The sequence below is a fragment of the Drosophila albomicans genome, chromosome 2L (genome assembly GCF_009650485.2).
Source record: "Drosophila albomicans strain 15112-1751.03 chromosome 2L, ASM965048v2, whole genome shotgun sequence".
Classification (NCBI taxonomy): Eukaryota; Metazoa; Arthropoda; class Insecta; order Diptera; family Drosophilidae; genus Drosophila; species Drosophila albomicans.
Window position 1 is genome coordinate 29,997,707 of NC_047628.2, and position 24,077 is coordinate 30,021,783.

Here is a 24,077-nt window from a genome sequence, read left to right on the forward strand (position 1 = left end):
TATCGTGGACATTAATTTGGTATAGTTTTAAATGATTTTATTTATTTTTGCGAGAGTTGGCATTTCAACTCTGCTTATTAACAGTGTCGCAAATATTGTTGACTGTTCGAACAGCTGTTAGTACTGCCCACTTCGACGAGTGGGCAATAAGCAGTTCTCTGGAATTTCTTGAAAGAGGAACGCGCGCTGTTTGCTCAGAAACGACAAAGCCATGGCACAGGCCCGAGTAGCAACGGCAGTATCTTTGGAAGACCTAATGACGGCCAAGACAACAAGTGAGTGTGAAGAGAGAATTGTTAATTGGCGACCTGTGGTCCAAAGTATAGACGATGGCCAGACGATTTCACCAGTGTGCGGCAAGATAACAGCTGTTTATTAGCAAAGTCTGAAACCTGTTCACACCATGTTGTTGTTGTCATTTATGTTGTTTGCTTTGGCTATTGTTAAAATGGTGATTGTCGTAGCTGAGACGCGTCGTTAACTCATCCCATACATACTTTCTTCTTTTTGCCATTTCAGATTGTGAACCTGCCCCTATGTTGGGAGAAAACAATTGGGATGAATTTTCCATAGAAGTTCCCTGGGGAACCGTGCAAGGTGAGGGTCGACTAATAATAATTGTTATTGCCGATGGTGTTGTTGTGGCGGCTATGCTGAGTCATTCCGAGTCAGCTTATCTGCAGTTACGCTTGAATCACAGACGCACGTTTTCAATGGATGTGATTAGAATGGCATGCCGCCAACAATCGATCGGACAATCAAACAATATAGTATCATAATAATAGCTCATACGATTTGCAGGCAAATGGTGGGGCTGTCGCAACAAACAGCCGATACTGGCGCTACATGGCTGGCAGGATAACTGCGGCACCTTCGACAGGTTGTGTCCGCTGCTGCCCGCAGAGTACTCGGTGCTGGCTATCGATCTGCCGGGCCATGGCAATTCGTCTCACTATCCGCAGGGCATGCAGTACTTCATTTTCTGGGATGGCATTTGCCTCATTCGTCGCATTGTGCGCAAGTACAACTGGAAGAACGTCATTCTGCTGGGACATTCCCTGGGCGGCGCACTTACCTTTATGTACGCAGCCAGCTTCCCTAATGAGGTGTCTAAGCTGATCAACATTGACATTGCGGGACCAACAGTCCGAGGTGTACAACGTATGGCTGAAGGCACCGGCAAGGCGTTGGACAAGTTCTTGGACTATGAGACGCTGCCGGTAAGCAAACAGCCTTGCTATTCCTACGATGAGATGGTCAAGCTGGTGCTGGACGCCTATGACGGCTCGGTGGATGAGCAGTCAGTGAAGATTCTAATGAAGCGCGGCATGAAGCCCAACCACGAGGGATATTTGTTTGCTCGCGATCTGCGGCTAAAGGTGAGCCTCCTGGGACTCTTCACGTCTGAACAAACGCTCGCCTACGCGCGGCAGATACGCTGCAAGGTGCTCAATATCCGAGGAGTTCCGGGCATGAAGTTCGAGCAAGCTGACTTCTACGCTGAGGTCATCGATACACTCAAACAACATGCCCAATCTGTGGTATACGTGGAGGTGCCTGGAACACATCATCTTCATCTCGTCACCCCAGATCGAGTTGCTCCCCATATAAGTCAGTTTCTGTTGAATAAGTAAATAATTTCCATCGCAGTTAGCTAATTTAAATTTGTCAGATAATTATGACTTGTTGGCCGCAATTAAGTAGGAGGCTTATATATCATTATACTGTACATACGTATATATATGTATACATATTTAAATTAAATATTTAATATATTTTCGTGAATTTACAAGTATTACAAAACCCCACCGTTGCTTAGAGTAATATTATTCAAAATATTTAGGGTAACACTGCCAACGCTACCGTTGCTTAGCAACATTTTGTTTTGGCGTCCCTTGTATTATTAATTTACTTTACTTGTGAGTGACGCACGTAAACAATGGATTTAATTAAGGAAATAAATGAAAAATACCAGGCACTAGAGGCGGAAATCGATAAGAAATTGGAAAAAGTGTAAGTGCAATTGAATTTCTGCTTTCATCTATGCAATTTGCAATTCGCTATTGCAGCGTGCAGTGTGTATAAAAATTCCACATGTGTACAATATAAAAAGTGTAACATACTTTGCGGCTGCTCTTAATATTATATGAACGACAATAGTTAGCCAACAGATGGCGACTGATTTGCTTTGTAACGGTAGAATTAAATTCAAAACCTATCTGCTTGCAGACATGCTGAAGAAGCAAAATTAGAACGTCAAAATGAGAGATTGGCAGAGAAATCGGCAATTGTACAGTCGCCAAAGATTCTGTCATATGAGGAAGCACTTCAAAGAAATGCAAACACTTTAAAGGTAAGTGAAAAGTAAGTAAGAAAGCAGATAAGAGCTTTCTATATTAAGGAAATATTGTTTTCTCTTTGACAGTCTTTGGAAATAGCCAAAGCTCGTCTACGCTCACGTTCCACGTACTCGCCAGTAGAAAAACTGCTGGAGTGTGCCTTGGAGAACTACAAAAAGGAACTGGCTACTCTGATGGGGAAAAGCTCGCAGGCCAACTTGGATCAAGAGCAGCAGGACCATGAGGAGAACATTTACGAACTAGTCATACAAAATGTAATGGAGGCCAGCAGTGCACGAAAACACGGCGGGGAAAGTCAGCACAATTGACGGGGATCTATTTCGAGATCTATATCGTTTTTTGTGTATGGAATTCTCCAGTATGTACTTTTGCTAGATACCACATCAAGACGTGTCTCAGAGCAAAAGAAAAAAGTTCAATTTGCAAGCTGAACAAATAACAAGCGAATGTACACGACACACATGACCAAACGAGAGTTGTATGCTTTTTCATTGTGTAAACAACAACCCAAAACGAATAAACACGAGCTCAGCTCAGCACCCAGCAACCTACTGCTTGATGGCTCCAATAACATTTATTCCACTTTTAAATTCATCTCTCCCAAAAAAAAAAAAAATAAAATAAAAAATAAAAAAATAATAAAACTACAATCGAATTGTACTCGACGATGAGGTACCTGATACCTTTTATAGAAAATAAAAAGATATGAAATACGGACTGTAGTTATTATAGTACTATTGGTTACTTGCTGATTTCTTTTGATTTGAGGGGTTCACCTTTAAATTATTTTTAATTATTCAAATAAAATGAATTTAAATATTTGTTGTTAGTTTTAACCCTATCAAATTGTGTTGAGAAAAACTGCAAAGTTTTCTAGTTTAACTTAATTAATTTTGTAGAAATTTTGAAATAGTCTAATGGAACAGACTTTATATGCATAGGATCGAATATTGTCACTAAATTTGATAACCCAGACTCCTGATTTTAAATATTAACTTCCTTTTTGATTTGCAAAAAAGTACAATAGTGGGTATACAAATGAAAAGGGTTTGCCGATTCCTGTCTTTTGTCTCACCCACTATACAGTATGTATCCCAATCTTGCTAAGTGCTGACAACCGTGACCATGTTCGTCGGTATCTCAAAGCAAGGAGTCGGGCCACAGTAACAAGGGCAACCACTTGACAGAACGCAAACACATTTACCAAATTGTGCGCTTAATTAGTTGGCAATTAGTTGGAATCTTCAGCAAGCCAAGGCACCGCTCCCGATCTCTCGAGGATATCAAGATTGTTGCCCACTGACAGATAAATAGACAGACTGACGGACAGCTAAAGCAGTAGACAGACAACGTATGACAATCGACTTTAGTAATAAATCAATTAATGACACCTCGGCTCATGCAAACATCAAAGAAAATTATGAGTTTTTCTCGACACACAATGGCAAGCAAGACATGACATGTTCGTTCCCGCTGATAAAGCGAAAGAACGTTGCAGGGTACAAGAAGTCGAGGGAGGAAGGACGATGCCTTGCCGAGGGAGACCCGACTGTGGCAAAAGTAAACGCAAACGTGTCGCGAAGAGCATTTGTATACCTGTGTGTGAGTAAGTGTGTCGAGTAAATAGCAAACAACATTTCACTTGTAGTTGTTGTCATTTGTCTTATGGAGCACACACACACACTCACACAGACAGCGACTACCTGCTGATGTTGTTGCTGCTGCTGATAAGAAGAACGAACTCTGAATGCAACCGAAGCTCGAAATCTATTGAGATAAATTGTAACACACACTTGTCGTTTAACGACGTTTTCATTTCGTTTGCTTTGGAGTTTCAGTCGTCAATTGAATAACTTTTACAAAGACACACACACACACGCATGCACATACAGAGGGCCCGCACATGTGTGTGCGTGTGTTGTTATCTACAGTAATATTACCCACTTTTTCCCCACATTTCAAGCATTCAATATTTCATATTTATTTGTTTTCTGTTTTGGCCTCACGCACACACTGATAGAACTCCGTCCACCTGTGTGTGCGTATGTGTGTGTGTGTGCCTGGCTCTTGCAATTCATATCAGCGGACGGACGGACATAGGGAAGGGGTGGCAGACAATTGGCTCGGATCGTTCGGCTCTTGCGATCGGTTGACGTTCGACGCTCGTCACCCGTCGCGCAGCGTTGGCGTTTTAAATTTCATCGATGAATTTAACGTTTCAGTTACGTTCCGATACGCGACAAGTGCATAGTGTCCCGCTCCGAGGAGCAATCGATATCATAGAGGATCGATCTTAGTTACAAGTCGCTACATATCCGTCGCGGACTTTCCATTGTTGTCGTGGCATGCGGCAAAAGACCTCGTTTTAGTGCGGCAGCGAATTACTTGGGCCAAGGGAATGCAAACTGTGATCCCATTGCAAAGAGTTTGTTCGTTTGGCTTAAGTTATTTTCATGTCTAGCATAACGCCACGTGGTAAAGTCCGACCCAGTTCCCCCAGTGTGCCGAATTGCAACTCTGAGGCGTAACTAATACAATTATTAGTAAAAAGGCGCCAGGTCATTACAAATTTGGTCGTTGCGCTTTTGTCGACGTCACCTGAAATTGAAATTGAACCGAGGATCGCATCGCATTGGATCGAATCGCGGGCTGGCTAACCAGCCCTCAGTTTAGATAAGATTCGCCGTAATCAATCACATAAATTGCACAAACTTTGGTTCTTTCATTCAGGTAGCGCGCAAAGAAAATCGGGGATTGATAATGACGCTGATACGCGATATGCCATATACCACACATCACACATGAAATGCAGGCTGGCTTCCTAATCTTGAGCAGTTAACCTGATTGCGTTCCGTAACCGAAACCGTAACCGAGACTGCTACCGAATAAATAAATATAACCACGAGTCGGAGCTGTGATAGAATGGGAATGTCGATGTGATCATAAAGGGGCGATCGGATTGGATTGAATAGATCGACTTTTGGTTGAGGGGCAAATACGTTTATAAGGGAGCTACCGACTATCAAGAATGGGGCCATAAAGCTATTATCATTATTGCTTTGTACGATTTCACTCCCCGCCCCCAAACACTGTTTGCGCGACTGTAAAATGTGATTTTTGTAGACGTGTCGTAGCTTTCTATAAACTTATTCGATACGCTCAACACCCAGACCGAGGGACTGGAGAGAGGTTTTCCCTTATGAAGGGTAACTGGCGATATGATTTCGCGATAAGACTCAAGTCGTCTGTCAAGAGTCCAGGTGGGGTCCATATATCGTTGTTTGACCCAGAGGCGACGTGGCTCATTCATTTCCCACCCCAATTGCTATTCGGTGATAAAGATTCACACGAGTATCGCGACGCAAGAGCCGCGACTTCGAGCTGTAACTGATAAGTGTGCAACGTATACAAACTTTGCTCGAGTTATCAGTGAGAGTGACAACCGGAAATTAAAGTTGAAATCAACACGATTACTTCATTAGCTCTGTTTACTTACACTATACACTTGGTAGGTTATGGTTAGAGCTATGTTAAAGGCGAAAGTTCGACAAGGTCACAAATGTGAGGGTTCAATAAACGAAAGGATTCTCCCCTTGTCAGTCTGATTTATGTAGTTGATTTCCTTATTAATAGATAAACACGGTCGTAATTAATCAATTAACTTTTGGGATTATTAGTAACAGGCTCAATTCGTTACTCCGAGGTATGAGGACCAAGAAGTTCTAAAGAGTAGTTGTAGAGTGTAAACGGACGGAAATTGTTGAAACGCAATTACAAGCTTGAGTCAAAATTGATCAGGTGCAAGCGACAGTCGAGGACGAGGAAAATAAGAAACGAGAAATGGGCAATGGGTTTTACCCCAGACCCAAATCCAGAGGCAAAGTGGATGTCACTGTAGTAGTGGGTGCAGGCAACTTTAGCGAACGTGCCAAAGAAACGTCAAAAGAAATGAATTCCCTGTCCAAAAGCCTAAGAAGGCCTCAACGGTATGATGACGAACGATGAGTGGCCCCGAGAGAGCTTAGGTTTTCTCTAGGAGCGGGTGGGCAATGGGGCAAATGCAAAAACTTTAGACAGGGAATCAATTGTTGCCTTGTTTTATTTCGCTCCTTCGTCGAAGACACGCAACAACAATAGGCAATGGCAATAGCCTGGTAACTAGCTACAAATGAGCAAGGTAGGTGTGGAAAGGGAGCACGGGGTTAGGTTGGTGGGAGTGGCAGGCCAACAACCGTGAAAAGAACTTCAGGATGACAGTTATGGGTTACAAAGGCAAGGATTGAATCAAATAAATAAAAGCGCAAGGTTCCACAGCACACAGTGCAACTCGCTCAATAAGGGATGGAGGGTACTTACCTGGGTGTTTTGGGGTTGCCCGGGGTCCTTCGAAGCCGATAACCTTACCAGTGTGTCCATGTCAAGTTTGCATGCGGCTGCAGGTAATTCTTCATTTCATGCCGCCGCTTTACATAATCATCATAAATGTAGAAAGCAATGAATGGCAAATCTATTAACATAACATCGCATAAAACAAAAATGTCTGCGCCGTCGTCATCGTCATCGGCTGCGGCAGAGACATAGACAGAGACCGAGGCAACAATAGCATTTGGGGCACTTGGCTTGGTGCTGTGCCTGGTAGTCCGATTGAAATCAGTTGCATTGGAGCAGTCGAACAGTCGCAATGAACATCTGGAAAGCAAAAGTGCTCACCGAAGTGCCTTTCGGGCATGTGCTTATTGTCAGCGGCAAAGTCAAACCTCATCCCAATAAGTAGGCAACGAATTATGACGACTTTTATGCGTCTTCCAAAGAATCCGTTTCTTTCTTCTAGAATATCACTCGACCTGACAGACAATGTCAATGCGGAGAATGAAAGCGAAACGGTCTTTCTAAAGATTGAGGCGAACTTTCGCGAAGGTCAGATCATACGCAGCATGTTCCAGCCGGGCGAGGGCTGGAAACAGGAGGAGATCTCGAAGAACTGGAAGTGTGATGGTCCGAAGAATCCTCTGGTGCCCGGCCAGTGCTTCACCTTTCGCGTTGCTGTCCTGCAGCGCTGCTTTGAAATCTACGTAAATGACCAGCTCTATGGGTCGTTTGAGTTTGTCAAGTTCCCCAAGCAAATCAATTTCGTGCGCGCCTATGGAGACTTTGAGAAGATCACGCAATTCCATCATCGTATGCTCTTTCCCTTAGTGTTTCCACGCAGCCTTATGTGCGTGGATCGTGTCGCCTTTCAAAGCGATGTGCCACGACGTTATGAAACTGGCACCGTAGTTGCTATGGAGTGCATTGCCAAGGGGCCACCGACTACAGAGTTTTCTATCTGTTTTCAGTGCAACGATACCGGACGCATGATCCTCAAGTTCCATGTTAATTTTGACAAGACGACTGTGTCGCGAAGTTACCAACGCGAAGACAACAGGTGAGTTCGAAGGTATTTGTTACTTTCTATGTCATTCACTCTGCTCTCTTCAGTTTTGCCAGTGACGATGAGGAAACCGAGGGAGAATTCCCCTTTGTTCGCGGCAAATTATTCAAGATAGCCTTTGGCATTGGAGATCGTTCGTTCCTGATTGCCGTCAATGGGCAATACTTCACCTACTACAATTTCCCGGTGCGTCCGTTCTCTATCTCTACGCTTAAGTGCTTCACTAACGATGTGGGCGACTTTGCCGTGCGCAGTCTGGAGTATCATTCAGATTCGCCTTTGTTGTCACGGGTTGAGAAGCTTTCCATCATATAGAGGACAGCTTTGGCAATGTTACCGAATGTAGAACGTTGATCGTGCTAGTTGCAATCGTTGGAATTTTCTTGTTCACCTCTTATCCTATTCGTTGCTCCAATAAACATATTTAAACTTACTCGAGACATCCGTTGGGAATTTGGGGTTCCTTTAGTTATTGCAAGGACAAGGCTTTATTCAAACAATTAATTGCAGTTTTGCCGGCCGGGTCCACTCAACGAAATATAACTTATACGTTAGTCTTACGGTTAGTTTTGAGTTTCATATACAAATAGAAACAGTGATACGATGAATAGAAACATTTCGTCGCTCTCCAATCCTATCTCGTAGGCATATTTAGGTATGCTTTCTCTAAGTCGTTGTCTTCGTTTATTTCTCTAAAAGTAACGAAACTCGCCTTTCTTGCCCAAGTGCTTGCTGCGAATCATATCCGTGGCATCCGGAGAGCGTTGATCCATATTTGCGTTATCCTAAAATATTATATTTTTAAATATCGTTAGTCGTTACCTTATTTATGTAGTTAGAAACACCATTGCTGGCATCTCTAACTAAGCTTATTGTTTAATGTAACATTTTCCACTCACCATATTGCCGCCTGCAAGATGACGGGACTTGCCAGCTGCTCCCATCTGCTGCTGGCCATAGAACTGGGAGGCGTTGCCCTCGCCGTCGCCATAATTGAAGGGTGTGACAATTGTGTGGGGCACATGAGCCACCTGACCTCGCATGTTACGCGCCTTCCACCACTTGCGTGTGTCATCGAGAATCTATAAATGTTAAAAATTTGTAAACAGCAATTCTAGATAACATTTACTATTCAATATATACCTCCAAGTATTCGCCACGCATGACGCTCAACTCCTTGTCGTTGTTGGCGGTGCGCGGGTAGGTGACCAGCACAACTTTGGCACCCGCTGACTGCAGATCCTCAAGCCACGCCTCCAAGAGCTGATCCTCGCTAGCATTGGGACTGCCGACGCCACGCGCCACTGATATCTCTGAGGCGCCACCAGCCACTGCTCCATAGTTACCTCCGCCACCTCCTCCTCCGCTCGCATTGCGCGAGTCTCGCGTATGCAGGTTTTGCAGTCCCGCTGTTATTGCGCTAAGGGTGGGACCTGCTCCTGGTCCATGTCCATGTCCATGGGTAGCCGCGCTAGACGAATTCACTCCAGCTCCGCTACCGCGTTCAATCGAATCGAAAGAGAGCTCGCTGCGAGCGTTAAAGTCCGAGGCGCTAATGGCCCCAGTTCGATCTCGTTCCCGATCGTTGCCATGATGTATAGTGTACTTTTCGCTGAGGGAGATGCCGATGCCATTAGTGTCATAATCATCGTATGCACTCGCAGCAGCGCCTCGCCCATTGAGGCCCAATCCGGATGATCCTCCGTGGCCAGGTCCAGCTTGCACTTCAAGGCGTCGCTTGCTCACTTGAGTTGGAGATGGGGTTTCCAGTTCATCGATGACTAAGTAATCGGGCGACCAACCATCAAGAAAAACTGGATGATATGAGCCGACATCCTCTTTCCACTGATCCCTAGGAATTACCCAGGCATCGCCCAGCGATCGCCACAGTTCCGTCTCCTTGCTAGTCACGCAGTTGATGAGCAAATTGATGGCCTCCCGTGTCAGCAGCGGATTGATTACACGCGAAGGCAACTGTGACTCATAGTAGGTATCACTGGACGCCTCCACGATCAGAGCCAATGGAGTAAACAGAAAGTGCACCAGCTCCGGCGCATTCGGATCGTGGATGTGTGCCTTCAACTTGGCCAGCAAATTGAAAGATAACTTAAATTTGGCAAAGATGTCCACGAACTCCTTTTCATGAGGCGGGCGTGTCCTCAACGTAAGCAGACCCTCGCCAGGATCACGTTTCTTCGACTTGCGATTGCGACGACGTCGCTCCAATTCCCGTGATGCAGCAGCCGCATGTTGCAGGCGTGCGATAAACTTCTCAATGTCGTCAAAGCAATGGTTGAGCACCGCCACGTCGCGCTCGTACTTCTCACTGCTTGTGGAGCTCGTTTCGTCGCGATCATTGCCGCCGCCATGCTCCGAATCCGTTTCGCCATTGTGACCCAAGTCGACCTCAGTAACGCCTCCACCTCGGGCATCGCCAGCACCGGATCCAGCTCGCATGCCATACTGATCAACGCTACTGCGTTGGTGCATGTGATGTTGTTGGTGTTGATGTTGAAGGTCTCTCTCGCGATCCCTCTCACGTTCTCTTTCTCTTTCACGATCCCTGCCGCGCTCTCGATCTCGCTGCTCGCGATGATGAAGCTCAGCACGACTGTGGGATGATGATGACGAAGTCTTGCTCATCATCATGGCCATACTAGAGCTGGAGGCGCCAGCATTTTGCGTGGGCGTGGCACCGCGCTGCTGTGTGATCATCTTGCCGCTACGCAGCTGCTTTAGATCCTCCACAAGGTGCACGGCAGACACGCTTTGTGACTGTTAAAAAGACAACTGGTCAGAACTCTATATACGCTTTCGTTTCAAATGTTTCAAATTCACCTGGAATATGTGCATTTCCGATCGGGAGCCACCGCCGCCCGAGACTATGAAGACCAGTATGTTGTTGTAGAGCTCCATGGCGTCGTTGGAGGTGAAAGCCGTCGGTTCCTGGACAAGTGACGCCGGAAAGCGCTCAATGATATTCTGTAAATGCACTAAATGAATGAAGAGTTCACTTTGATTGCATTGTCTATCAACTTACCCCCGTCTCATAGTCCATGATGAGCACCCACTGATAGTCCAAGCACAACTGCATCTTTTGTGACCAAATGCCTGTTGTCTTCTCCAGCTGCAGCAGTCGCCGCATTCCATCAGCTGGATACACAATGCCCGATTCTTTGTTCACTGTGAAAGTAGCCAGATGCTCTAGCAGGTATGTCGGCTTGTCATGTAGATCCATGCCATCCAGGCGCTCCCGCTCCTCGCCCCCACTGCGATCATCGCCGGAATAGTCGCCTCCTCCTCCTCCGCCATGGGCACCTCCGCTGCTATTTCCGGCGCTGCCGCCACCATTGGAGTGATGATTGACCATGTTGACTTACTAATTGTGACTACTTCCTGGTCCTAGTCGAGGTTCTGCACCTAAAAGTGAAAAAACCCGCATATATTAGAAATACGTCTCAACGCTAGCGCTTTATTATTGCGCAGTCTTATTGTGGCTCTGACTTAAGTCAAAGCCAAAACCAAAACCACATTCCAAACCAGCAACAAGCGACCGTCCACAAGCTCAATTATTCTCAAACTTTAGCATTTTGTTCGCTACTCTCGCAACATTGGAATTCAAAAATCGCGCGCCAGTCTCCGCCCCCCGCTTCGACTCTCCGCAGTTCCGATCAATAATAGTGTAGAATCTACCTGATTGTCTATGTGGCCTGTGGAGCCGCACACCTGCGTTGCCTTCGCTCTCTCTCTCTATCACAATCCACGAAACAGTTTGCAAATAAGCAGAGATTGAGAGAGGCAGAGTGTAAACACTCTCCCAAAACACAGCCATACACTTATGTATGTATGTACGTGTAAGTGAGAGCCAGCCGCTCCCTCGACTTAAGTGACAGAAACTACTTAGGCGTGTGCCAACGGCAACAGCGACTGCGCCATGCGACTATCGCGACTACACACGCATACTTATATAAACGCTTTATGTGTGTATTCATATGTGAGATGCTAGTGCAAACTTCGCTGCCTGTTTGGCATGTTTAGTTTTCGCATGTCGAATTGCATCATCAGCGAAGTATTTCAAAGATTTACAGCAGACAAAAACTTACAGCAACCGCAGGCAAAGATGATGACGAATCCAAGGCGATAAAAGTTATCACACGCTGGCGAACAAAAGAAGCATGCAGAGCTCGAACTGCCTTACCAAAACTATATTTAACTAGTTTGAGGTAGCAAGCGTCAGAGGCATAAAACTATGGAAACAGTTACGGTCGACCGGCCGGCCGGTCAGCCTACTATTTATTTTAGTGAAGATAATTAATTAAGCCACGATAAGCAATACTTTGATAGTAAGCAACAGTCATTCGTCTTGGGAATTAAAATTTCAAAATGTTTATGTCCATATATACACACTTTCCTATCAGTGTACATTCCACTCATGCAAACACATGTATGTACATATCATAAGCAAACTTCTATCTGACGCAGTTCCTTAGTGGACACGGGTGTTTCCGAGCATATCTTCATCGCTTTGGGCACGCTGACGATCCATCATGCCCAAGGTGTGGAGTAGGCGTCACGGAAGACGCGGGACACATCATCTTCGCCTGCCCCAGGTTTGAAAGGGAAAGAAGAGAAGCCGAAGAGGTGCTGGGCGAGTCCCTATCTCCAGATAGGATGGTGCCACTAATGTTGGCAAACGCCGATAATTGGGATGCGGTGGAAAAAATGGCAAGCACTGTCATGAAGGAGCTCAGACGCCAAGAAAAAGTGCGTAACTCTGATGCGAGCCGTTAAGGCTCTACTCCCTCCTGAAGTAATACTTTATTGGTAGTCCCAGGGGGACAGTAGAATGGCGCAATAACATACTTAGTCTAAATTTAAAACAACTATATATATGTATTATATATAATGGACAACTGTTTGAATAAAATATATAGATTGAGTTTAAAAAAAAGACATATCATAAGCTGCACCCACAACACAAAAAACAGTACAGCAAGTGAGCATGCGTACAAAAATTTAGATAAACACTAAGCTGCCTTTGCGACGTAGCTTTTCATTTAACTTTATTTGTTTATCTACATACATTCCTCAGCAGAGGCAAATGGCAAAACAACAAACGTTTCTATTATTTCTGTAGTTGTTGTTATTGCCCCTGTGAAAAACCAGCTTGCGAACAACACAAGTGAGACTTGCGGCTCAGTTACAAATGGGGAGACATCGACATCGACACCGACACCCCAAGCCATACACTACAGCCATCTCGTTCACACACATGCGCATGCGTAGCTCTGGCGAGCTGCCAGCAGGTAGACCCAGAGAGTCAGTCTCTCTTACCTACAGAGTTTGAATTTCTGTGTGTGTGCAAGTGTGCGCTTTTAAAAGGTAACTCGGATTTGTCCCCGCTGCGTCTACTGCAACTTTACGTTTTTGACGACCGCATTTTTTTGAAGCTTTCTTTTCCACCTGTTTTTCTCTTGCTCTGTTAATATTTTTATGATTTTTTCACAAACACTCGCACAGGCGGCTGCTCATTGCTAGGTACACTGATGTACATATGTACATATACGTCTACACATATTTATTTATATGCATGTGTGTACTTGTTTGTTTGTATTGTACATGGCATAGACAATAATACCAAAGGTATGCAAGCATACACACACACATCGCACATACACAAACTGGGAGCGGCGTCAGGTTTCTCGTATTGATTTTCAATGCTTTTGTTCAATTCATTCACTAATTCATCGAGACCTGCGCTATCTGTTATTGTCTGTGTGTTGTACATACTATGCATATGTATGCATGAGTATGTGTGTATATGTATTCTGATTGACCGCATTTTATTTTAAGAGACAGCAATCTACAGATATAATGTTTTCATTTATTTATTACGCAAATTCCATTGTTAATCACTCTTCTCTCTGTGCTTGTGTGTCTGTTTGTGTACATGAAGGTACAGGTATTTTACATATGTATGCATATGTATGTGACTCGTTAACAGATATCAGCACTACATCTTGCCGATCTCCTCACTCTCACGTTGCGCATTGTATTCTAATTAGCACAAATTCGAAATTTTGTTGTCACGTTCACTCGCTATTTATTCAACTATTTAACTGTTTTTCTCTGGCTTAATGCAACTTCTGCTGATATACTATATAAACAAAACACTTTGCAGACATTTACACCGCTATCGCAGCATTAAAGTTAACAGTAATTTCTTTCTTTCACACTTGACATCTGTCTCCATCTCCCAGCTTCTTCTTTTCTTTTCTTTTGGTCTTTTTTTTACCTGTCGTTTGCTTGTTATGCTTTCGAATTCTCCTCGTTCACCTTCCTTCTTTTTTAGGCTTCTACTTTCGTTCGGGCTTCTCAATTTTACAACAATTTTATTAATCAAAGTTCAACTGTTTAGAATGTAAGCACATATATGTACATACATACATACAATGTATGCATGTATTTTTTGGTTCCTTTAATTATATGTATGCACCTTTTGTTCTTGTTGCAAACAATATAAGAAAAATAAATAAATAAAAAACCGCAACACAACGACGCCGTAATTGTTTTAAAGCAAACGCGACCGATTGTTGTCCGCTGTGGCAACGTTTAGTACGCCAGGCCAGACCAAAACCAAGATACTAACTTGGCTAACTCAACTCAACTTGACGCAGTTAGCCGCCAGAGCTAAGCCTCAAAGCGGCAGCCACAGTGTGAGAGCGCGTTGTGTCGTTACTGCGAGAGCGGGAGAGCTACCGCCAGCGTTGCCACTTACTTGAATGCTAGCGAGCTACTTATACCGAACAAGTGTTATACACGCATACGTTGTATGAATGTAATATGTAGAAGTGTATACCATGTGAATTTGATTGAATATGCGTTTATAAGTTTTATTATTAGCAAAATTTTGACTTAAAAACTAATTTAATGCTACGTTTTCTGCTCAGCTTCGATTCTTCTTGTTAGCCTTTAGAAGTTTTGCCTTTAACGCATTCACATCTACTTTGTTGTCGTTGCTTTGACGTTTGCGATCCGCAGCAGTATTTGGACCATCCTCCTTGGGGGGCACAAAGTCCTTGTTGCGACGCTCATCCTGCTTTTTGGCGGCCTCGGCCTGCTTAGCACTACGCTCCTGCTGCTTCTTGGCCTGCTTCTGCTCCTGGTTGAGGAAGTATTCACCCGACGCGAGTTGCTTGTCAATTTTACTCTCAGGCTGCGCAGGAGGGAATGGCGTGTATTCCTTCTTGGTTTTCTTGACCTTTGGCTGCTTGCGTTTGCTGATGTTTTTGTTCTTGAATTTCGGCAAGAAACGCGACCAATCCTCGTTGGCTAGCTGGGGATCCTTCATCAGTTCGCGTTTAATCATCAGCGCCTTGATGTTGTAGATGGGATGTACATTGTTCATCGTTTCCAACACAATGTCGCGCACCTGTTGCAGCCCTTTGTAGGGGCCCAGGGCTGCAACAGTGTTGCCCTGGACGAGAACGTAACAATCTGTCAGCAACTCGATAGACTTCAGTGTAGCACCATTGGGACCAATGAGACGCTGTCGCCGCTTGACAAACTTCTCCTTCTTGTGCACAAGGTTGCCAATTTTGATTATATCACATCCTACGTCATCTTGCAGCACTCGCTTCGCCTGCTCAAAGGGTACACTTCGAGCCATAAGTTTGATCATGTCGCGTGACTTAAGGATGATGTATGGATCCCACGTTTTTCGGGTTGTCTTCACCACCATGCTGCCCTCAATCAAATCCAGCTCAGCCTTCAAATGGTGCTCAGCTACACATTGCTGAACCAAAGGCCACACTTCTCGCAGATATTTTTCACGATATTTTGGAAAAAGTGTGGCAAAGGAGCTCTCCTCGATGAGGCCGTGTGGATTGTCCTCTTCCTTAAATGCTGGAATTTTCAGAGACCAGGCATTGTCCACCGGCTCTGTGCTCAATTTAGTTGGACCGTCTTCTTCATTGTCGCTCATATTTACAGAAACTCTTCAATTCCTCGTTTCAAATAAAGCAACTAAAATATCAGCGTGCACGTTTGTTTTGAACAGCTGCTAGTCAGTGTGACCACATTTGAAAATCACAAATTTATTTTCTGGTATACTACAAGTTTGACTAAATACAGATAATATTCTGAATTTGTCTATTTAAATATAATTAAAAAATGCAGAACAATTATACATTGTAGTTACAGAATTTTAAACTCATTTAATTTATAAGAATATGGTAAGAGAACTAGAATAATCTGCAAAATGAAATACTAAAATTTTCAAGTTTGACCTGCGGTCACGCTAAATCGCGTGAAATTTCTCCACTCGTTTTTCATTCTATTGTTGTCGTTGGGTGAGTTTGGTTGATATTATTGTTGTTGAGGCTCGGACTTTCACTTTCGAAAATAAATTGAGACGCAATAAATTCTATAAATATATAAGCATCAAAAATAAATAAGTTAAGCTCAAAAAAAAATTTATTAAAACGAATTTTAATGGTAGGCTTTATAAATATAACAAAAAAAAATTGCTAAAATATGTGTGTACGGACAAACACACAAAGGCTGAAGTGAGAAAAAAAACCAAGTCACTTTGGGGCGTGGGCGTGTCGGGCATAACTAAATATATGGTAAAAAGTTGAATTATTTTGGTAGTTGTCATGTGGAAAATATTGGTATTGTATTTAAAAACTAAAATCCAACATTGTGAAATGAGTGAAAAACAATATGGCGTCGCCAGGGTGTCTACGTGGCATAGGTGGCCTTGCCAACTTTTTCTTAATTTAAAACAGTCGGAATTGTTTGTTTTAGTGTCGCTTTCAGTACAGGCGGAATCGTTCTAACGTGTGTCTCATAAAAACGTAAAAATAAATCAATATCGCTTAAAATTATTTTTGTAGTTTACAATATAGTTTTTTCTTGCAGGGGTGCATATTTACAATTATCGATTTCGATAAATCGAATAATCGCACTACAACATAGTTTGCCACTGTACGCGAAACACGTTTTTGATTTTGCAATTTTCTTCCTGAGAAATTTGTTTTAATAGAATTTAATCAAAAGCAGTCGGTATATTTGTTGGTGGACGTTTTGGAAAATGTTTTGACATTGCGGAAATAAGGATGTAAGATTATTTTGCAAGTTTTTGTTAGGTTAATGAACTTTTTCGTATTGATTGCGTTGATAGCCATAAAACACACATAGTTGAAGTTGGTTAGTACTTTGTGTATAATTACCAAGTGGTTTTCTTATAACGATTTTAGATTCTGAATTTATCAATTACAAATCGGATGGCCTAAATTGGTGTATTACGTAATCTTCGTGGTGTCTGTATTTAAGTACTTTTGGACCCCTATACACAAGCGCCTACGTTAAAGCGAGACGGCAGTATTGCATTTACAATTGAACGGCGTTGCCGTACACTTTCAATAAACAAACAAAGAATGGTGAGTTTGGTACTTTTTTGTGTTTTATTATTTATTTATTTTATTTTATTTTGCAGCCACGCATAGTGCCATTACAGTTGTTAAGGTGCCTTCGGGTGCTTTTAGATAATAATGGTGGAATACTTAGTACAGTGGAAGTGCGACGCATAGCGGGGTAAGTTGTGAACGTTGTGAATTTGGGAGCGCCCCTAGCGTTAAATTACGAATCATTTTTCATAATAGGCTGATGACAAAGTATTCAAAGAAGTTGGTTTCCAAATGCGTTTACGTTCAGATATTAAAATCTACGAAAACGGAACTGCTGGGCGACTTTATGTCCGTCGGAGGCTGGGGTTTAGTGTGTACGTGGCTTAGTGATGCCATTCGCACAATGAATTGGCCCCTTGTACAGGAGATTTTGGAACTTTTGCTTCTTTCTCCAGTTGATGTGAATAGGCTAAAAATTAACTCTGCTCCCATTCTGGTCAAAGGGCTTTGTAAGGACGGTGGCAACGAAGGTAAGTTTGGTTCATAAGATTGTCATATAAATTCAATTGTTTATAATAATGGGATTGTTAACTAACTTGGTTCTTTCATATTTTGTTAACATTGTTGTTTTAATGCTCCTTTCAGGGGTACGAATTCTGGCAAAACGGCTGGTCGAACAATGGCTAAAGATCGTGACGGAGAATCCAAGTCTCCCTTCACCGAACATTTCGTCGGGGGGGTCTGCAGAGCCACCATCTGCTGGTGGTGCGCCAAGAGAACTTTCAGGACAGGGGACCATTGAGCCGGTATCGAATGTGGAACACAGCTCGTCGGACAGCACGGACAGTGGCGGAGGAGGAGTTGTGACCCAAAACTACACAATTTCCTCGGCAGAGCGCAAACGCAATATAGTTATAACAATCAAATCAGTTGACAAATCGGCTTCTGTAGCAGCATCTGCAGCAGACAGTCTGTATAATCATGACGATAGTTCCTTACTACCATCTGAGTCTAGTGCTGAGACCAGAGGCGGTGTCGAGGATAATATCAGTATAGAGTGTTCTGAAAAATCCATTTTAGATGATAGTAGTACAACAATAACAGATTCAAAGTCTGGGGACGATGCTAACAAAAAACATAAAAGCACTCGTGACAAGAGTAAGCGATCTGATCGATCTGACAAGGATAGAAAATCATCCAGCAGTCACAGGTCGTCATCTAGCCATAAGTCTTCTTCGTCATCATCATCATCCTCGTCCAAGAGCTCGTCATCAAAGAGTTCATCATCCTCCTCGTCGCATCGTAGTTCGAGCGACAAGTATCGTGACAAAGACAAGGCACGTTCCTCAAGTTCCAGTTCAAGCAAAGATAAAGATCGAGGATCTTCATCCTCATCGACTAAGTACAAATCCTCCTCCTCAAAATCGTCGTCGTCATCCTCTTCGTCCACCCCTAGCTCGTCCAAAGATCGCAGTCGCGATAAGGACAAAGACAAGTCTTCGCCTTCGACTGGCCCCAAAAAAGAGAATGAAAAAGATAACAAGTTAATGCCCCCACCACCACCATCATCTTCAACTACATCAGCCCAATCTGAAAAGAAAAAAGAAGGCGAAGGCGAGGCGCAGAAGCCTAAATCAATACCCATACTATCTAGGAAGGCATCGATTTCAATCGAAATACGCCGTGACACTGAGAAGACAGCTACCGTTAAAACATATCAATCGAAGTTTCGCTCCCATGGTCTGACCGAAGAGGCGCCACCTCCGCCATCGCGAAAGGGCCTGAAGAAGCCTACAGCTTCAGCAGCAGCACCTCCAACAATTCCATCTGCTCCAACGCTAAAGCGCTCATCCCCGCCGCCTTCAAGAGGAGAGGGCAGTCCGGCCGAGAAAAAGGCGAAGATTGACATAAACAATGTGAGCGGTCATGTGGAGCGACCTGGAGCCGCCAAACTGATAGCACCCAAAAAGAGTAAGCAAACATTTTATGAACATGTTACTAAAGGCTTTTCATATCTTTTCAGACGCGATGGGTTTAAGCTTTTGTCTGCAACATTTGGGAAAATTGTGTATTTTTTGAGCAAAACCATTTTAAAAAAACTAATGTTCGATTGGGTGGGTGATTAATATTTAGCCTAATTAATTGATTTTGATTGATTCGTTGGTTGGGAAAATTTCATTATGTGGCCGGGAAAAAGGGCCCTTTGTGTACATTCGTTTTCTAAGCACCTATTAATGGTACTGAATTGAATGGTTTGGGTAATGGTCCATATAAGGATGATTTGTTACTGTTAGAACTGTGATTTAGTTTTTTAACGTTAATGCAACGGAAGTGGAATGGATGGCATACGGCGCATCTTTAGTCCATTGAGCCAAGATTCAAGTGAACTGTTTTACGGCGCATGCGCTTCAGAGGAAAACGATGTCGATGACGAGTCTGTTTCGGTGTTAAGTATTCAATCTTAATCTCCATCTCAATATATAATGATTTTATTAGATTTTAAGGTATGTAGATTCAAGCTTACTAACAACTATCTAAACCTACATTTACTACACACAAATAAATACGACTTTCCTATAGAAAAATATAATTTTTTCTATTGAAATAAAAATATGCAATGAACGCAAAAAAGAAAAATGATCAACATCTTGTTGAGCTGGCGGTTCTTAAAGTTTGGTAGCATCATATGACACGGTTCAATCGCTAGCTTTGAACTGTATATATATACATATTTTTTTTGGGCCAGATCACGCCCTAGTCAATGGGTGCTGCATGTCTGCCAGTTGATAGTATATTATTACTGCTATGTGAGAAACGCTTATCAGTACAAAATGCGTACCGTGCACGTTCGTGGAGCTACCAAGGTCTGAGAACAGAGGCCGCCTTTTAATTGAAGGCTATGCTAAGGCGCATACCGTGCCACGATGATCAGATAGGGTTATCGTAATCGGTTGAAGGAGTAGTGGGGTTACTCCTAAGTTAGTTGACGTTTAGAAATTGATGGTTGGGTTTACGCATGTTGATTGCTTGAGGGGATTCCCGGGGATTCATTTTGTAGTTCAGTCGGCAAAAGTTCGGTTTATTAATTTAAATATATACAGTTCTAAGGACAAAAGCAAGAACCCATGGCGTAGTAAAAATGAGATTTGACAATTGTAGTATACATTATTAATATTTACATTTTAAATTACTTTTGTATTCACAGTACAAACTCTGGTGGAGACGAATCTGTTCTCTGATGCCCTGACGGCATCGATTGAACCCAAGAAAATGGTGAAGCGCAAGAAGCTCAACTCGGCAATGTCGCCAACTGAAAAAGATGCACCACTGGCACCTTTGAAGTTCTATCAGGACACTTTGGACGAATCGAAAGGCGAGGACAAGTCCGATGATAGCACAAAGGAGAACGATGAGAGTAGAGCGGGGTCTCCTGGTAAAGACACTGATGCCGATGATGATGACATTCCGCTGCGGAAGGTTAAAGAGGACATTGAGCAGAAGGTACAAAAGGAAAGGGCCCCCGGCGATGCCGCCGCTGATGAAGAGTCAAGTCATATGGATGACATTGACGACACACCTGAAGAGCCCAAAAAGCCTGGACCTGGCTGTGGTCCTAACGGACCACCCGGCATACTAATGTTGCATCGACGCAAGGGACCCAAGAAGAAGCTCACATGGCAACCGGAGGAGAAGCTCACACAAGTGCGCTGCTTTGAGGTTGATCGTTCTGAGCGCGTAAACGTCACGAAACAGAGTTTCCTCGAAATGAAGAACATGGAACGCTACAGCGAACGTGATGCCTTGAACATTGCGCGAAGAGGCTTCGATGATATTATGGAGCCCCAGATGGAATGGCGTCCCCTGATCGAGGTGGATAACGTGCCCGTTCATCCGAACGGCAATCTGTCTAAACAGCGCATCGTGCAAGCCGAGCGCGAGGCAACCACACTGCGTGCTCTGTATTTCTCGCCAGACATGATTCCAGACAGTGCTGCCGAGGCGGAGCTGGAGCCGCATTTCTCGCACGACATTCCCATCATACCAATTGATGATCTGACCGGCAACCCAGATGCCGTCAACGACTACAGCACTTCAGCCTGGCCAGAGCCGAAGGGTTATGGCGCAGCCCCTAACGTTGAAATGGGATTCAATGACAGCATGAACAACATGATGCCTGGACTAAATCCCAACCTGATGCCGGGTAATCCCTTCCAGCCTTTTGGCAACAACTTTATGCCCAACACTGGCAACATGCCGCCGAATCCCAATCAACAGATGCCTATGAATATGCAGCAACAGGGACCACCGCCCATCTGGCAGAACCAAATGACAGGAAGCCCCATGATGAACAATATGAATGGACCTGTCGGTGGAGGAGGACCAGGAATGGATATGAACATGCCCCCCAATTTTATGGGCAATCAATTCGGCAGTCCTGTTGGACCATTTGGAGCGCCTCCGCAAGGATTTAATAACATGAATTTCCCACCCATGATGATGAATGGACCCGGTCCTGGTCATGGACCTGGCCCAATGTCCGGGCCCATGATGAACGGCCCAATGCCCAACGGCATGGGGGGTCCTGGTCCTATGCAGAACGGGGGCGGTCCGCGCAACAATAATCGCAAGGCCGGTAGTGGCGGCAACTGGCGTAGCGGTGGCAACAACTTCCAAGACAACTCCGGAGGCAATTGGCGTTCAGCGGGCTCTGGCTCCAATCGCGGCGGGGGTGTAGGTGGTGGCAACACTGGCATTTGCAAACAGTTCATGCGCGGCCACTGTCACATGGGCAAGGCCTGTAAGTACGTACATCCGCAGAAAAAGCGAATGTAGGACTCACCAGAATCTTCCCCGGAAGATTCGAATGGTTAGATCTGATCTCATAGCCTATATCACCCAGCCCCAGCGCAGCCCCGTCGCTCGTACGCGGTATGTACACAAATATTCAAATCTCTGCGATATAGAATGTGCCCCTATTAAGAGGGAGGACATATGCCAGTTGCCTCAGCCAATGCAGACTGCAGCCTGGATGCCGCCCGGCGTCTTAGTTTAATTGTATGTATAAGTCTCCTTACATATATATGTAGTTATATATATAAATATTAATTTTTTTACGTCACGTGATGAATAATATAACGTATTATTTTGTTTTTAATTTTGCTAGAGCAAGTTTTTCTAAATTTCAGTACTTGAGTTGAAAAAGCAATTCAAATTACCCGCTTTGTACACATGTTTTGCAAATATACCACACGAAGTGTAACCTGATGGCATCTTTCAGAATTCTAATGTTTGGTATATTTTATCGTTCAATATGTTGGAAAATTGGTTTTTGGTCACACTCTACATGTGCGCATAGTTCAAATAATTTGGTGTGGAGTTTTTGTTTAGTTTATTCTTGTTGCTTCTGCTTGTGGAAAATCAATCACAGGATCATGACCATCGTATCGCATATGCTGCTGCCACAAACAGACAGTAAATCAATTGATGAAGCTTACATTATCTTTAACACCCACTTGTTTACTTAACGGTGTTAAATTGTTTTGATTATTGAATTTATTTATTTTATCATGGTAAAACGAACAGCAGTCAGTTTTTTTTGTGCCGTCGCAATACTCTTGGAACAGCGGAAGATCGATTCGTTTAGTAGCAAAACACCAGGCGAACATAATCCTCAGAAAGCGCTATTCTCAACTGCGCGTCATATTAAAATATCCACATTATGACAACATACACGTCTGTATGCATTCAAGATAAGAGGGAGAGCACAATGCATATGTTGCGAGTGCGAATGCAATGGGCTCAATGGCTGGCACAGTTATGATCCAAAACCATAATAAGCACATGTGTGTATACTCATAATTAAGTGCAAGGAGTATTGCGGGAGGCGGAGAGCACGGCACTGCTATATGCTTTGTTTATTCTTTTTGCGTATGCCGTGCTCCCGCTCTGACACTTGCTGGTATGATCCAACAAGAATGACAGAGAGAGCATCCTCTTATAAAGTGTGCGTGCGGGTGCGAATGCAATGGGATCAATGTCTACAACAGTTATGATCCAAAAGCATATTAAGTACACGTATGTGTGTGCGTTCACTCACAATTAAGGTGTGAAGAGTATTGACGAGTGGGGTGTGTACGAGCTACAGCTGTTCGATTTGTTTACTCTTTATGCTTTGCAGGCTGTGCACCCGTATCGGCAAATTGTCTTGCAGCCACGACACTCTGAGAATGTTAAATTGTCCAGAAATAAATAAAATTCGTTTACTTTTTTTATTTTAGATTTTATTTGTTTTATAAAGCTACTACTTTACAGAAAAACGACCTGCAGTTTTTTTGGCGTCCGCAATACTTTTGGAACAGCGGAAGATCGATTCGTTTAGTAGCGAAACACCAGGTGAACATAATCCGCAGAAAGCGATATTCTCAAATGCGCATCATATTAAAATATCCACATTATGACATATGTACATATAAACACGATGGATGCATTCGATAAAAGAGGGAGAGCACAATGCATATGCTTGCGAGTGCGAATGCAATGGGCTCAATGGTTGGCACAGTTATGATCCAAAACCATAATAAGCACATGTGTACATGTGTGTATACTCATAATTAGGTGTATGGAGTAGAGGCGGAGAGCACGGCACTGCTATTTGCTTTGTTTATTCTTTTTGCGTATGCCGTGCTCCCGCTCTGAAACTTGCTGGACACTTGCTGGTATGATCCAACAAGAATGACAGAGAGAGCAGCCTCTTATGAAATGTGCGTGCGGGTGCGAATGCAATGGGATCAATGTCTACAACAGTTATGATCCAAAGGCATAATAAGCACATGTATGTATGTGAGTTTGTTGACTTACAATTAAGGTGTGAAGAGT

General features: G+C 43.6%; 6 protein-coding genes across 8 annotated transcripts; 4 read left to right on the forward strand and 2 right to left on the reverse strand.

Annotated features, from left to right (window-relative positions):
• Positions 1 to 62: 62 nt before the first annotated feature.
• LOC117566206 (probable serine hydrolase) lies at positions 63 to 1,785 on the forward strand. The gene is made up of 3 exons (XM_034245733.2): positions 63 to 275; positions 520 to 597; positions 802 to 1,785. The coding sequence occupies exons 1-3, from the start codon at positions 212 to 214 to the stop codon at positions 1,632 to 1,634; spliced, it is 975 nt and encodes a 324-aa protein (XP_034101624.1). The 5' UTR covers positions 63 to 211; the 3' UTR covers positions 1,635 to 1,785.
• A 78-nt stretch (positions 1,786 to 1,863) lies between these two features.
• LOC117566207 (uncharacterized) lies at positions 1,864 to 2,970 on the forward strand. The gene is made up of 3 exons (XM_034245734.2): positions 1,864 to 2,013; positions 2,230 to 2,353; positions 2,426 to 2,970. Exons 1-3 carry the CDS (start codon positions 1,940 to 1,942, stop codon positions 2,666 to 2,668), a joined length of 441 nt encoding a protein of 146 aa, XP_034101625.1. The 5' UTR covers positions 1,864 to 1,939; the 3' UTR covers positions 2,669 to 2,970.
• Positions 2,971 to 5,605: 2,635 nt separating this feature from the next.
• LOC117565819 (uncharacterized) lies at positions 5,606 to 8,195 on the forward strand. Of its 2 annotated transcripts, XM_034245119.2 has the most exons (3): positions 5,607 to 7,130; positions 7,192 to 7,785; positions 7,839 to 8,195. In XM_034245119.2, the coding sequence occupies exons 1-3, from the start codon at positions 7,042 to 7,044 to the stop codon at positions 8,104 to 8,106; spliced, it is 951 nt and encodes a 316-aa protein (XP_034101010.1). In that variant the 5' UTR covers positions 5,607 to 7,041; the 3' UTR covers positions 8,107 to 8,195. The 2 variants fall into 2 exon arrangements, with proteins under 2 accessions (XP_051857926.1, XP_034101010.1); XM_052001966.1 differs by having other exon boundaries at positions 5,606 to 7,785.
• A 49-nt stretch (positions 8,196 to 8,244) lies between these two features.
• On the reverse strand, positions 8,245 to 14,424 carry LOC117565817 (epidermal growth factor receptor kinase substrate 8-like protein 1). The gene is made up of 6 exons (XM_034245117.2): positions 14,087 to 14,424; positions 10,832 to 11,211; positions 10,630 to 10,773; positions 8,935 to 10,566; positions 8,691 to 8,873; positions 8,245 to 8,576 (listed from the first exon to the last, which is right to left on the reverse strand). Exons 2-6 carry the CDS (start codon positions 11,159 to 11,161, stop codon positions 8,484 to 8,486), a joined length of 2,382 nt encoding a protein of 793 aa, XP_034101008.1. The 5' UTR covers positions 11,162 to 11,211; positions 14,087 to 14,424; the 3' UTR covers positions 8,245 to 8,483.
• Positions 14,425 to 14,658: 234 nt separating this feature from the next.
• LOC117565818 (KRR1 small subunit processome component homolog) lies at positions 14,659 to 15,876 on the reverse strand. Its single transcript, XM_034245118.2, has one exon. The coding sequence runs from the start codon at positions 15,773 to 15,775 to the stop codon at positions 14,738 to 14,740; it is 1,038 nt and encodes a 345-aa protein (XP_034101009.1). The 5' UTR covers positions 15,776 to 15,876; the 3' UTR covers positions 14,659 to 14,737.
• Positions 15,877 to 16,556: 680 nt separating this feature from the next.
• Positions 16,557 to 22,332, forward strand: LOC117565816 (serine/threonine-protein phosphatase 1 regulatory subunit 10). Of its 2 annotated transcripts, XM_052001964.1 has the most exons (8): positions 16,557 to 16,649; positions 16,714 to 16,912; positions 17,052 to 17,234; positions 17,291 to 17,388; positions 17,457 to 17,731; positions 17,847 to 19,172; positions 20,407 to 21,999; positions 22,102 to 22,332. In XM_052001964.1, exons 3-8 carry the CDS (start codon positions 17,232 to 17,234, stop codon positions 22,179 to 22,181), a joined length of 3,375 nt encoding a protein of 1,124 aa, XP_051857924.1. In that variant the 5' UTR covers positions 16,557 to 16,649; positions 16,714 to 16,912; positions 17,052 to 17,231; the 3' UTR covers positions 22,182 to 22,332. The 2 variants fall into 2 exon arrangements, with proteins under 2 accessions (XP_051857924.1, XP_034101007.2); XM_034245116.2 differs by having other exon boundaries at positions 16,558 to 16,649; positions 20,407 to 22,326.
• Positions 22,333 to 24,077: the final 1,745 nt, after the last annotated feature.

Bases quoted from the DNA above. Each gene is read 5' to 3' on its own strand.
- LOC117566206 (XM_034245733.2), top strand. From the start codon at position 212: ATGGCACAGGCCCGAGTAGCAACGGCAGTATCTTTGGAAGACCTAATG. The intron at 276-519 runs GTGAGTGTGAAG...TTGCCATTTCAG, and splicing joins AATGACGGCCAAGACAACAA to ATTGTGAACCTGCCCCTATG. The intron at 598-801 runs GTGAGGGTCGAC...TACGATTTGCAG, and splicing joins TCCCTGGGGAACCGTGCAAG to GCAAATGGTGGGGCTGTCGC.
- LOC117565817 (XM_034245117.2), bottom strand. From the start codon at position 11,161: ATGGTCAATCATCACTCCAATGGTGGCGGCAGCGCCGGAAATAGCAGC. The intron at 10,774-10,831 runs GTAAGTTGATAG...GTGCATTTACAG, and splicing joins TCATGGACTATGAGACGGGG to AATATCATTGAGCGCTTTCC. The intron at 8,874-8,934 runs GTATATATTGAA...TAACATTTATAG, and splicing joins TGCGTGGCGAATACTTGGAG to ATTCTCGATGACACACGCAA.
- LOC117565818 (XM_034245118.2), bottom strand. From the start codon at position 15,775: ATGAGCGACAATGAAGAAGACGGTCCAACTAAATTGAGCACAGAGCCG.
- LOC117565819 (XM_052001966.1), top strand. From the start codon at position 7,088: ATGTGCTTATTGTCAGCGGCAAAGTCAAACCTCATCCCAATAAGTAGG. The intron at 7,786-7,838 runs GTGAGTTCGAAG...TGCTCTCTTCAG, and splicing joins TACCAACGCGAAGACAACAG to TTTTGCCAGTGACGATGAGG.
- LOC117565816 (XM_052001964.1), top strand. The intron at 19,173-20,406 runs GTAAGCAAACAT...TTGTATTCACAG, and splicing joins ACTGATAGCACCCAAAAAGA to TACAAACTCTGGTGGAGACG. The intron at 22,000-22,101 runs GTAAGTACGTAC...TATATCACCCAG, and splicing joins CTGTCACATGGGCAAGGCCT to CCCCAGCGCAGCCCCGTCGC.
- LOC117566207 (XM_034245734.2), top strand. From the start codon at position 1,940: ATGGATTTAATTAAGGAAATAAATGAAAAATACCAGGCACTAGAGGCG. The intron at 2,014-2,229 runs GTAAGTGCAATT...ATCTGCTTGCAG, and splicing joins GATAAGAAATTGGAAAAAGT to ACATGCTGAAGAAGCAAAAT. The intron at 2,354-2,425 runs GTAAGTGAAAAG...TCTCTTTGACAG, and splicing joins GAAATGCAAACACTTTAAAG to TCTTTGGAAATAGCCAAAGC.